Source organism: Panthera tigris, chromosome C1, assembly GCF_018350195.1.
Source record: "Panthera tigris isolate Pti1 chromosome C1, P.tigris_Pti1_mat1.1, whole genome shotgun sequence".
In the NCBI taxonomy this organism is placed as follows: Eukaryota; Metazoa; Chordata; class Mammalia; order Carnivora; family Felidae; genus Panthera; species Panthera tigris.
In genome coordinates, this window is record NC_056667.1 from 84539160 (window position 1) to 84551300 (window position 12141).

Consider the following 12141-nt stretch of genomic DNA (forward strand, 5'->3'; position numbering starts at 1 on the left):
AAACAGCATACCTGTATCCCTTGGATAAATACCTAGTAGTGCAATTGCTGGGTCATAGGGTAGTTCTATTTTTAGTTTTTTGAGGAACCTCCATACTGTTTTCCAGAGTGGCTGCACCAGTTTGCATTTCCACCAGCAGCGCAAAAGAGATCCTCTTTCTCCGCATCCTCGCCAACATCTGTTGTTGTCTGAGTTGTTAATATTAGCCATTCTGCCAGGTGCGAGGTGGTATCTCATGGTGGTTTTGATCTGTATTTCCCTGATGATGAGTGATGTTGAGCATTTTTTCATGTGTCGGTTGGCCATCTGGATGTCTTCTTTGGAGAAGTGTCTATTCATGTCTTTTGCCCATTTCTTCACTGGATTATTTGTTTTTTTTGGGTGTTGAGTTTGATAAGTTCTTTATGGATTTTGGACACTAACCCTTTATCTGATATGTCATTTGCAGATATCTTCTCCCATTCCATCAGTTGCCTTTTAGTTTTGCTGATTATTTCCTTCCCTGTGCAGAAACTTTTTATTTTGAGGAGATCCTGGTAGTTAATTTTTGCTTTTGTTTCCCTTGCCTCTGGAGACATGTTGAGTAAGAAATTGCAGTGGCCGAGGTCAAAGAGGTTTTTGCCTGCTTTCTCCTCGAGGATTTTGATGGCTTCCTGTCTTACATTTAGGTCTTTCATTCATTTTGAGTTTATTTTTGTGTATGGTGTAAGAAAGTGGTCCAGGTTCATTTATCTGCATGTTGCTGTCCAGTTTTCCCAGCACCACTTGCTGAAGAGACTGTCTTTATTCCATCGGATGGATATTCTTCCCTGCTTTGTCAAAGATTAGTTGGCCATATGTTTGTGGGTCCATTTCTGGGTTCTTTATTCTGTTCCATTGATCTGAGTGTCTGTTTTTGTGCCAGTACCATACTTGATGATACAGCTTTGTAATACAGCTTTAAGTCCAGAATTATAATACCTCCTGTGTTGGTTTCCTTTTTCAAGATTGCTTTGGCTATTTGGGGTCTTTTCTGATTCCATACAAATTTTACGATTGTTTGTTCTAGCTTTGTGAAGAATGCTGGTATTATTTTGATAGGTATTGCTCATATGGTTACTCTTGCAGATGAACCTCAGACACTGGATTTTAAGAATTTATATGTATTTTATCTTATTTTGTGCTTTTATAAGCCACTTCAAGTTCTCTTTAGAATAAGCCAGATATTAGTTAGTAGTTATAAAATCAAGCCCAGTGGGGGCAATCCTGCACAACATCTAATTTACTAAGAACAAGTTCCAGAAAAGGCATGAAAATTCCTCCCACAGAGCATTTATTTACTTTTTAATTTTTTATTTTTATGTAAGGAATATGCTTGTTGGTGAAAAGGAAAAAAGTACAGAAACAACCCTGTGTGCTTCTTTCAGAGAATGTAAAGAAACACTTTTGAATAGAAAGCAGTCTTTGAAGAAAAAGACCTCCTGATATTAGTGTATTTGCTAACACCTAAAAAGAAAACTTGTGCCACCAGCATCCTTAATGCCCTAAAATATGTATAGTAGAATAAGTGAATGCCGACTGAAGCAGAAAAGTGGGGAAGTGTTTGAACTGATAGGAATCCCTGTGTTTTTCTTCTATAATGTTCTTGTCTCTCCCTCCCTCCCTTCCCCCCCCCCCCGCTCTCTCTCCCGCCCCACCCTCTCTGTGTATATATATATGTGTGAGTGTGTGTGTGAGTGTGTGTGTGAATGTGTGTGTGTTAGGTGGTGTTCAGGAAGATGGGGGTAGAAAGGCTGCTTGTGAAATAAACATTTTATTTTCTATGAAAAAATTGTAAATTAAAAATTTGGAATCAGTAATGATTACAATCTCCTTGTGGATATTTGCATTTAAGATATCATCTTTTCTTGCTCTTGCTTTCAGAAAATAGGAAAATAACAACCAAACCTGATCCAAAGAAACACCTTAAGATTATTCAAGATCCTGAATACAGAAGGCTTGGCTGTACTGTAGACATGAACATTGCACTAGCAACTTTCATACCACATGAGTATGTTATGTATTTTTCCTACAAAATAAAGGATGATATTAGTTACAAACCTTCACGGCTAGTATTACTATTATGCTATTTCTTAGAATCCTGAATAGAAAATTAGATAAATGATTTTGCCATAATTCTACTCCTTCAAATGCATGATGCTTTCCTCTATTTTCTGTATGCTGGTCCGTGTTCCTATATGTGTATATAAAATTTTTTACAATTGGAAAGCTTCTTCAGCTATAATTAAGATCCTGATGAATATATTTAAATATATTCATTCACCCTTGTGAGAAAATGTTTAAATGTAGAATTTTAAAACCATTCAATATTAAGTGTGTATTGCTGTCTCTGCTCTAGCAATGGGCCAGCCGCAATTAATGAATGCTGTAACTGGTTCCGTAAGAGAATTGAGGAATTAAATTCAGAGAAGCACCAACTTGTGAACTATCATCAGGAACAGGTTTCACCTACTTTTGAACTACTGATTTTCTTTGAGTCTTAATAATGTGTGTTGTTGTTGGTTTTACTGACATAACCTCATTTAATGTGTTCTAGGCAGTTAATTGCCTCTTGGGAAATGTGTTTTATGAACGACTGGCTGGCCATGGTCCTAAACTAGGACCTGTCACTAGAAAACATCCTTTAGTTACCAGGTATTCCATTTTTGTTTTCTTCTCATTAAAGGCTAAAAATTGAAAATTGTATTTTACTTCTCAGTTTAATCTGAATGCTTCTTTTAATGTGTAACTCCAGTACATTTTTTAATTGAAATAGAAGTTTTGATTTGGTAGCTAGGCTTAATATTAATTAATTTTGTTAGTCCAATGTTTAGAGAAACTATCATCACTATGAACCAATTTATAATCATTTACAATAATGTTTCTGGAGGACTGTGTACTTACTATAATAAACTCAATGTCAATCAAATTGAACCAGCATTTAGCTCCTTATCTTGTAGGTCATGTGCAGCACAGATTAGGCAACTGAAGTGTAGTAATAGCTTTTACAAAGTAACATCAATACCTCAGTGATTTTCTTAGTAATTTTATGAGATTTTTTAAGTTATTATTTAAGATGTTAACCAGAGAATGCTATAATGCTAACTGCATTTCTCAAATCTAGTAGATTTACTCAGAAAATCTTCTGGGGGCACCTGGGTGGCTCTGTTGGTTAAGTGTTCTACTTTAGCCTAGGTCATGATCTCACTGTTCCCAAATTCAAGCCCCGTGTCAGGCTCTGTGCTGACAGCTCAGAGCCCAGAGCCTGTTTCAGATTCTGTGTCTCCTTCTCTCTCTGTGCCCCTCCCCCACTCACTTTCTATCTCTCTCCCAAAAATAAATAAACATTTTTGAAAATTTTTTAATAAAAAAAAGGAAATCTTCTGAAGAGTTTTGACCTGTAATGAAGTTTATTTTCTATAGTGTCGAACTAATTTTATTTGTTAAGGAGGAAGTACTGTATTTTGATAGTACTAATTTAAATTGTTTCCAAAGAGTTTCTCTCTGTGGATTTAATATTTAATTGTATCTCTATAGATATTTTACTTTCCCATTTGAAGAAATGACCCTCTCCGCAGAAGAATCTATGATTCATCACCCAAATAAAGCTTGTTTTCTGATGGCACATAATGGGTGGGTAATGGGAGATGATCCCCTTCGAAACTTTGCTGAACCAGGTACATCATTTTTGTTAACTTCTCTGTGGATAGGGAAAGAAAACTTTATGGCAAGCTCAAAATATAAACTATTTCGTTGACTTTTTTTCCCCACTAGGCTAATGGTTCTTAAAGCATTTCATCACAGAGGTGCCAGAAGTGCATGCAGTTTGAGAGAGAAGAGAAGGGATTGACGAAAAAGATGGGATTCATCTTTTCCTTTCCCCCTTCTTTCCCCTCCTTCTCCTCATATGCTCAACTAGAATGGCTTTTACCTATTTTATATGATGGTTCTGCATAAAGTTTTATTTGGTCAAAAATTTAATCTATTGCATTTTTAAAAGACATTTGAAACTATTGCTATTATAATTATATTACCTTAAGAGATATTTCATTCAGTAGCCAGAGAGGTATTAAGGTATTTGAATAGCAGTTACACTAAATTCAGCTTTCAGGTTCCCTCTCTCTCCTAGCATTTTATTTTTCTACAGCTGTTTCTTTGCCAGGAAGAATTTTACTGGGGACCCATCAATATATTTGTTTTTTAACATTTCAGAAGTCTGTCTTAATGACATTAAATTTAATTCAAAAATATCATTTTTTAAAAAAGAATGTACTTTGGGTTTAAGTATCTCTGCGTTCTCCTTTCTAGTTATTCTAAGTGAGAAAAGGCCTTCTGCCCTAGCCTGTGGATGTAATGTAACTTATTGCCAACAATGAGTAACAAGGTGGAAAGGCAGGTTTAAATGTTTTTGGTAAAACTCTTATCTTCAAAGGGCCTGTGATACTACTGCTACAGTTTTCCTTTCAGAAGCAACTTGAATTTTTGACATTAAGCACACATTTTTAGAAGAGACTGTAACATAGAATTTTGGTGAAATAGATGTAAGATATAAAATAATGTTAACTTTTTAAAACTTTATAAATTTAGATGCCGATACCATTTTAGACATAATTTTAACCAATATATGGTTTGTGGTAGAAATACTCGGTGTGATTTAAAAACAGCAGTATTTCCTTGAAGTAATTGTTTTCATTCTATTTCCTGACCCACTGAAAGCAAGCTCCTTTCTTAACAGGTTCAAATGTTTATCTAAGGAGAGAACTTATTTGCTGGGGAGACAGCGTCAAATTACGCTATGGGAATAAACCAGACGACTGTCCTTTTCTCTGGGCACACATGAAAAAATACACTGAAATAACTGCGACTTATTTCCAGGGAGTGCGTCTTGATAACTGCCACTCAACACCCCTTCACGTAGCTGAGGTACAGAAAAACAATTCATCTGCATTAAAAAAAAGAAATGTAGTGTTCTTTTCTCGCTTTCCTTAAATAAAACATGCAAATACATGTTTCCTTTTGCTAGTTAGACACTGGCATTGATTTGGTGGGAGTATTTAGCACTTTGGCATAATTTCACAATTGTAACAGAATCTTTTGATGCAGTTGTTATGGAATACTGGGCTATAAAATGTTTGATAGGTTAATATTTTTATTTTAATTTAGGGAAGTAGATCATATTGTCTCTGATAATATATACATAACCATACTGTCATGCATATTGTTAACATATTATTACTATTTTATTATTAACTTTTAAATAATATTAATATTTTAGTGGTATATAAATTTCAATTTGTCTTATCCTTGTTATTCTTAGGTTGCTTTTAATATATTAATAGATACTGTGAAGTCACCTGTTACATATTATGTTATTAAGTACTAACATTACAGCATATTGAAGCTAGTTTTAGCCTCTTTCATTCAATTTGTAATTAATTATTTATAAAAGTGTAAGTGTAAACATAAAGGTTGTTTATCCCTCTTCGGGCTTTTTTATAGAAACTGAAACAGTGCCAAAATTTATAGCATTATCTTCTACCTAATACAGCTTTGAAAACACTTAAAATTTTCATCCCGTTTATAAGACTTTTGATAGCTTCCCAGTGACAACTTACTATTCTTTCCGAATGTGTGCATATCTGGAAAATATCGATTATTCTAAAGCCGTATTAGAATGAATATGTTTCAAGTCCTATGATGAAAAATTGACTTGATTTGGAAGACTTTAGTGAACATTAGTTTAGATGGTAGCACATTTTTTAGCTCCAAAAAGTAGCAGAGGTCTTTTTCTTATTGTACTTTTAGCAACAGCCATATATACATATTTCTAAGGTTGTTATTATGACAAATCAGAAAATTAAAACTCAGTTTCCTTAATTTTGAGTTACAAAATCCTCTAGGATTTTACTTGTTAGCTGATAGAATTTCAATTATTTTGTTAACCTTTTTACAAATGTTATATGAAAAAAATTGGAATTGATTTAATTTCTGATTAAGATTTTACTACCATCTGTAGGAAAAGCTAGCTTTAGTATGGTTCGTCAGACCTAATCTTTGCAATAGCTAAATGATTCACCATGAGGGAATTTCCTAATAATGGCTTAGTCAGCTGCCTGAAAATTAATAGTCGCTTAGAGTATTAAAAACAAATGCACATAAAACAGGAGTAAAGCCTAGCAGAATCACAGCAGTATGGTTTACGTTTTTTAATGTGACACTAACATTTTTCTTCTTCCTTTTTTTGCCCCCCTTGTGTTTCTATATCTTTGCAAAATCTAATCTTCCTTTCTGTTTTCTATTTATAAATTCTCTTGTTTCCTCTGTGTATTGGTCCGTTTTATGTTTTCTTACATGTGTACAATTAAATTTATTTGGAAATTCCTTTTGGATTTCCATTTTGTCTTGCTCCATGATATTTTCCTATGTCAAATCCATGCCTAGTTCTGCCTCCTTTCCTTCCCCACTACTCGCTTTTCTCTTTGTGTTACATTTGTGACTGTGCTTTTTGCAGTACATGTTGGATGCTGCTAGGAAATTGCAACCCAATTTGTATGTAGTAGCTGAACTGTTCACGGGAAGCGAAGACCTGGACAATGTCTTTGTTACTAGGCTGGGCATTAGCTCCCTAATAAGAGGTAGGCTTGTTGACATGTATTTCCCATCTGAAACTTTAGTTTTTGTTCAAGTAGATTAAAGGCATTTAATAGCTTTACATACAATGTTTAGTAACTTCCAACATAGTTGATGTTCTTTTAAATACTCTATACAAAATTTTCTGTAACTCAGTCTGTTTTTATTAGGAAAAATTTCCACTTTGGGGAAAAATATCTCATTTAAAATTTTTTTCAATGTTTATTTATTTATTTATTTATTTTGAGAGAGGGAGACAGAGTGCAAGCAGGGGAGGGGCAGAGAGAGAGGGAGACACAGAATCTGAAGCAGGCTCCAGGCTCAGAGTGTCAGCACAGAGCCTAACGCGGAGCTCAAACTGGTGACCCATGAGATCATGAGTTGAACCCAAGTCGGAGGCTTAACCAACTGAGCCACCCAGGCACCCCCAAAATATCTCATTTTTAAATTGAAAGACCAGTAGGATGAATTGATGACTCATGAACAAAAGTATTTTTTTGTTTTTGAAAATGTACAAATCTGTTTTTCATCTCCTACTTGGATAGATGATATAATCTTAGGTTTTTTCCCATAGATTTTATATAACCAACATCCTAATAAACAACATGTGTTCCCTTTTACCTACATAAGCCTTTTCTTCGGCTAAGTTATAGAGAAGACTTTTTTGTCACCTAAAGTAATAGACATTTGTTTAAATGTTTAAAGTAGTTTTATTTTTTATAATATTTATGTGGCCTTTGTTTGGAAAGTTAGTTATGATAAGAAACCTAACCTCTTCTGGACAATAATAATGAAGATTGTTAAAATATTTTGTAATGCTTTGCAGAGGCAATGAGTGCATATAATAGCCATGAAGAAGGGAGGTTAGTTTATAGATATGGAGGAGAACCCGTTGGATCCTTTGTTCAGCCTTGTCTGAGGCCGTTAATGCCGGCTATTGCACATGCCCTGTTTATGGATATTACCCATGATAATGAGTGTCCTATTGTGGTAAGCATCTAATCTCTTTCTTGTGTTTACTTATTTTGCTAAATTCATGTAGAATTTAAGAAATGTAATGGATCAACATAGGAGAAAAAAAAGAGAGAGAGACACTAACCATAAAAGAGACTCAAGTATAGAGAACAAACTGAGGGTTGCTGGAGAGGAGGTAGGTGGGGGCATGGGCTAAATGAAATGGGTGATGGGTATTATAGAGGGCACTTGTGATGAGCACTGGGTGTTGTATGTAAGTGATGAATCACTCAGTTCTACACCTGAAACTAATGTTACACACTGGATGTTAACTAACTGGAATTTAAATAAAAACTTGAAAAAGGAAAAATCAATAAATAAATGTTTTGATATTTAGTTCTCTGATACTTAGTGGCAATAATATCTACATACTTCAGAATCATGTCTTAGATTTATAAGTGATTGTGGTACATAGTTTTTTAATGTTTTATTTGTTTTAAAGCATATGAATGTCTTATAGTGTGTAACTATGTATCCTTTACTTCACTTTGCATTTAAAAGAAAATAAACTTGGTTGTTTTTTTGTTTGTTTGTTTATTGTTCTCTAGCATAGGTCAGAATATGATGCTCTCCCGAGTACCACGATTGTTTCTATGGCATGTTGTGCTAGTGGAAGTACTAAAGGCTATGATGAATTAGTGCCTCATCAGGTGTGTTTGTGTGTTGTTTTTTTTTTTTAAATCCACAATGGCCAACAACCTTGAGCACTTTTACCAAAAGTTCTCATTATAATTAAAATGTATACATGGCTAAGTTTTAACTTGGTTCAGATTTCAGTGGTTTCTGAAGAACGGTTTTATACTAAGTGGAATCCTGGAGCATCGCCATCAAATACAGGTGAAGTTAATTTACAAAGTGGAATTATTGCAGCCAGATGTGCTATCAATAAACTTCATCAAGAGCTTGGGGCCAAGGGTTTCATTCAGGCAAGAAACAATTTTTGTTAAGTTTCTTAAGGTTTAATTTCAGAGTAAGTCTTTCCAGTTTGAGTGCTAATGTGTTTTCTCTTTCTGTTTCTCAGGTGTATGTGGATCAGGTTGATGAAGACATAGTAGCAGTAACAAGACATTCACCCAGTATTCATCAGTCTGTTGTGTCTGTGTCTAGAACTGCTTTCAGGAATCCTAAGACCTCATTTTACAGCAAGGAAGTACCTCAAATGTGCATCCCTGGTAATGCAATATATCCCCGGTATATTGTGATTATATTACTTTGTTATATTAAATTGTAATTATATAGCATATATTATAACACATTGCAAGTATAGCTGTAGTTGAGAAAAAGAATTTGAAATTTTGGGTAAGTTGGGGCACCTGGCTGGCTCAGGGTTGTGAGTTCAAGCCCCATGTTGGGTATAGAACTTACTTTAAAAAAAGAATGGAAGAAAGGAATTAATTTGGGGGAACTTACATTTTTACTACATGGAACAAAACCTGGTCAGAAATATTCTCAAATATTAACATTTTTTGAGTTATGAAATAGCTTTATTTTTATCTTAATACATTCCCATATTTCCTAATTTTTATAAAACCTACATGTATTTCTTTTATACCCAAGAAATATATGTGTACATTCATGTGTCTGTATGTATACATACGTGTGTGTGTATTTGTGTATGTGCATGTACATACCTACACACTTATATAAACCAAAGTAAAAAAGAGTTTAATATTTAAGGCTCTTCATAACCCATCCTCAACTGCCTTCCTAGCCCTCTGTTACTCCACTATTTTAACCAGATAGATATTTTCATTGGTCCTCAAGTAGTCTTACTAACATCTATATATGTGTATTTTTCACATCTTTCAAGAACTAAAGTTCCACCTCCCTTGAAAAACCTTTTCTAAGTACTCAGTAATTTCTCTCTTTTGTGAACATACAGCAATTATAGTCTTCCCATATCTCTTCTTTGACAATTATAAAATGCATCCCTGAGATATATCCTTATTATTGCTAGATTTTTTTCTAGATGTGTGTATTTTATCTCCTCACTTACTGTTATATATCATATATTCTAGCAAAACATTCTCCTGTGAGCATTAACAGCTATCCCAGTCTGTCAATTATAAGAATAGATGAAGATTCCTATAAAAATAATCATATTCTATGTCGGTTGCTAGTTGTTAAATATGCATAACTCCAATTTTTAAAAATTATCAACTTGAACAGTTTTAGAATTAAATGTTCATTAGCTATTTTTAACTGTTTACAAGTGTATATTCAGTAATCTTGTCTAATTGTTGCTAATGTACATATATAGTTTTACATGGCTGGAATCAGTGTGGACAGTATTACCTCAGATTTTGTTTTGGTCACCAATCATTACTAAAACATCCCCATTTGGTCCACGAAATTGTGATTTTCATGATGTTCAATATTTCATATTTTATTATGTTAGTATTCTATTTTTAATATTCTTTATATGTTTAGCGGTGTCTTATTTAAGTTTTAAATATACATTAGGAATAATTTTTTCAGAATAATTTTTTCTTTTAAACAAGCTCTTAGTGGGGCGCCTGGGTGGCTCAGTCGGTTAAGCATCTGACTTCAGCTCAGGTCATGATCTCATGGTCCATGGGTTCGAGCCCCACGTCGGGCTCTGTGCTGACAGCTCAGAGCCTGGAGCCTGCTTCAGATTCTGTGTCTCCCTCTCTCTCTGACCCTCCCCTGTTCATGCTCTGTCTCTCTCTGTCTCAAAAATAAATAAAACATTAACAAAAAATTTAAACAAGCTCTTAGTATATATTTCGAGAAGTAGAATTTCTGGATCCAAAGGGTGCTGTTACCTATTGTCAGATTAATGGCTTAAAGCTTAAATTATTTAAAAAATAAAATTCAAGTTTTATGTATCCTTTGACTCAGCACTTCTGTCCTAGGTATATCTCTGAACAACTCTCAGATATTCCGTTAGAAGACAGGGATGAGAATATATTTGGTATATTCATACAGTGGAATGCTATTTGGCATTTGAAATAAATGAGCTGCAGCTAATGTAGCAATGTGAACAAATCTAAAATATACAGTGTTGTTTAATAGAAAGCAAGTTGCAGAACTATGTATATAATCTGAATCCATTTTAATAAAGCTTGGAAATTGGAAAATAACCTGTTGTGTCGGGAAACAGACATATGTAGTAAAAGTGCACAGGATCAGTGAACGCCAAACTGTAGATAGTAGTTACCTCTGAAGGAGAAGGAAAGGTACACATTTGTAATGTTTTCTTAAGCTAGGAAGTAGGACCTGGGTTTTTTTAATTTTTCCCTACTTTTTGTATTTCTGAAATTTTCTAATTCTTAATACAAGTCTTCTAAGTGATTTATTTTCTCTCTGCTCAAAATTAGGAAGGTTATATATTGTTCCTGAGAGCTAAGCCATTATTACTTGAATAAGATCTCTTTTCAAATAAATCTTTGTTAATTTATGTTTTAAAAACAAAAGCATTGTGTGAAAAATGCATCTTGGGTACAATCATCTACCCTCAGACTGATATTTCATATTCAACTTTAAGTTATTTTAAAACCCTTTAGCAATTCCTAATTTCAGGTGGTTTAATATGAAATTTCATTAACATTTCATGTATTCCTAGGCAAAATTGAAGAAGTAGTTCTTGAAGCCAGAACTATTGAGAGAAATGCAAAACCTTATCGGAAGGATGAGAATTTCATCAATGGAATGCCAAATATCACAGTAGAAATTAGAGAACATATTCAGGTATTTGGGACTCTAATCTTACTGCTGTATTTAACATTTTAAGGACATTAGAATTATTTGTTAAATGGTCTTATACAATTTTTTTCAAGCTTAGTGAAAGTAAAATTGTTAAACAAGCTGGAGTTGCCACAAAAGGACCCAACGAATATATTCAAGAAATAGAATTTGAAAACTTGTCTCCGGGAAGTGTTATTATATTCAGGTATGTTGGAATTCAAACTGTTGACTTTGTTTGTTTTTGGGTTTTTTTTTTTAATGTCTATTTATTTTTTAGAGAGAGAGACAGAGTGCAAGCAGGGGAGGGGCAGAGAGAAAGGGAGACACAAAATCCAAAGTAGGCTCCAGGCTCAGAGCTGTCAGCACAGAGCCCAACGTGGGGCTCAAACTCGTCAACCAAGAGATCATGACCTGAGCCAAAGTCAGACCTTAACCAACTGAGCCACCCAGGCTCAGTTTTTTGTAAAATAGATTATATATTTGTTTGTAAAATAGATTATATATTGAGTTAATTTGGAATAAATCATTCCTAAAAAGTAACCATTTTTTAATTAACATTTTCAGAGTTAGTCTTGATCCACATGCACAAGTCGCTGTTGGAATTCTTCGAAATCATCTGACACAGTTCAGTCCTCACTTTAAATCTGGAAGCCTTGCTGTTGACAACTCAGATCCTATATTAAAAATTCCTTTCGCTTTGTAAGTAGTTTATGGAGATTTGCCATTTTAATAACTGATCAGTTACCACAAGTCTGATTGAAGCAATTTTTT

General features: G+C 34.0%; 1 protein-coding gene across 5 annotated transcripts in view; it reads left to right on the plus strand.

Moving 5' to 3' along the window:
* Positions 1 to 12141, plus strand: part of AGL (amylo-alpha-1, 6-glucosidase, 4-alpha-glucanotransferase) — an 82513-nt gene that overhangs the window by 30944 nt on the left and 39428 nt on the right. For 2 of the 5 annotated variants that reach the window (XM_042997982.1, XM_042997984.1), the window contains 13 exons: positions 1903 to 2029; positions 2378 to 2480; positions 2576 to 2673; positions 3556 to 3695; positions 4754 to 4941; positions 6530 to 6653; positions 7475 to 7638; positions 8211 to 8312; positions 8433 to 8588; positions 8684 to 8834; positions 11249 to 11373; positions 11463 to 11575; positions 11935 to 12069. In XM_042997982.1, the coding sequence (XP_042853916.1) occupies positions 1903 to 2029; positions 2378 to 2480; positions 2576 to 2673; positions 3556 to 3695; positions 4754 to 4941; positions 6530 to 6653; positions 7475 to 7638; positions 8211 to 8312; positions 8433 to 8588; positions 8684 to 8834; positions 11249 to 11373; positions 11463 to 11575; positions 11935 to 12069 (1726 nt within the window). Of the gene's footprint in view, positions 1 to 1902; positions 2030 to 2377; positions 2481 to 2575; positions 2674 to 3555; positions 3696 to 4753; positions 4942 to 6529; positions 6654 to 7474; positions 7639 to 8210; positions 8313 to 8432; positions 8589 to 8683; positions 8854 to 11248; positions 11374 to 11462; positions 11576 to 11934; positions 12070 to 12141 lie in introns of all 5 variants that reach the window. The other 3 variants (XM_042997983.1, XM_042997985.1, XM_042997986.1) reach the window with 3 other exon arrangements.